The sequence below is a fragment of the Chinchilla lanigera genome, unplaced genomic scaffold, assembly GCF_000276665.1.
Source record: "Chinchilla lanigera isolate Chin_1 unplaced genomic scaffold, ChiLan1.0 scaffold00049, whole genome shotgun sequence".
NCBI lineage: Eukaryota > Metazoa > Chordata > Mammalia > Rodentia > Chinchillidae > Chinchilla > Chinchilla lanigera.
Genome location: NW_004955450.1, coordinates 2,773,737 through 2,774,786, shown reverse-complemented (window position 1 = coordinate 2,774,786; position 1,050 = coordinate 2,773,737). Strand labels below are relative to the sequence as shown.

General features: G+C 49.3%; 1 protein-coding gene across 1 annotated transcript in view; it reads right to left on the bottom strand.

The window, feature by feature from the left end:
• Ptpn9 (protein tyrosine phosphatase, non-receptor type 9) overlaps positions 1 to 1,050 on the bottom strand; it is a gene marked incomplete at its 5' end in the record, with an annotated part of 70,636 nt that overhangs the window by 21,604 nt on the left and 47,982 nt on the right. Inside the window, 1 exon segment of the mRNA XM_005393506.2 lies at positions 487 to 815. Coding sequence (XP_005393563.1) covers positions 487 to 815 — 329 coding nt within the window.

The following is a 1,050-nucleotide window of genomic DNA, read 5'->3' as shown; positions in this document are numbered from 1 at the left end:
ACTATGCAGTTCAGGCCGGCCTCAAACTCACAGTGACCCTCCTGTCTCAGCCTCCTGAGTTCTGGGATTCCAGGTGTGCACCACCATGCCCAGCTAACCATGGATTCTTTTAAATGCTCCAGCCTGTCCTCTCAAGATGTAGCATTTTATTCTAACATTTTTTTGTGTAACGCCCTGGGGAGAAACCACACAAATCAGAGCTTACACTGAGGCCAGGAATACAGAGAAGCCCATTTCTTCTTAAATATTTGCATTTCAGGAAAATACTCAAAGACATGTCTGTTATTATAGGAGTCCAACACTGGCACCAAAGACCTTCAGAACTGACAGCCCAGGGCATGGCAGCAAGCACCAAAGGAGGAGCCAGCCTTTCTGAATGAGAGCTGTCACTTGTGATGCCACTCCCCAACACAAGGAAAAGCCTCTGTCAAGGATGGAGCGCGTAGGCATCTTAGGGACCGATGGTGGTGAACCTGTCCTACTTACATGGAACAGTGGAAAGTGCCAACAGGGTTCTCCCGACGAATGTCTTCATACTCTTCATAGATCCCCCGCTTTTGCCTGGTATTAACATAGTCCACTAGCTCGTGGATGGTCATGGCATGGGGACCTGGAACATGTACCGAGTCCCAGTCTAAGGCAGGAGGGAAGGAGGACAGGATGATCTCGTCGAAGGGATCTGGGTGGCCGTTCACCTGGGGCAGGAACTGGAAATTCCACGTGGCGAGGTCAATTCTGACGTACCCACCCAGGTTTTCTGGAAGGCACTCCCTGGGCAAGTGCTGGGTAACCTCAGATGTCTTTAATATCTGAATCTGGAAGGCCAGAAAGAACCATGTGAGTATGGGGGAAGGGAGTGAAGAACAAATGTGCTGGCACTAGTTTGGGGGAATGGGATAAAATTTGCTTGAAATACATAGCATTATCAGAAAACATGGTGTGTGTTGAAAAAAATTTTTAGGGGCTGGGGATTTAGCTCAGCGGCAAAAGCGCCTGCCTGGCAAGCGCAAGGTCGTGAGTTCGGTTCCCGGTACCGGAGAAAAACCAAAA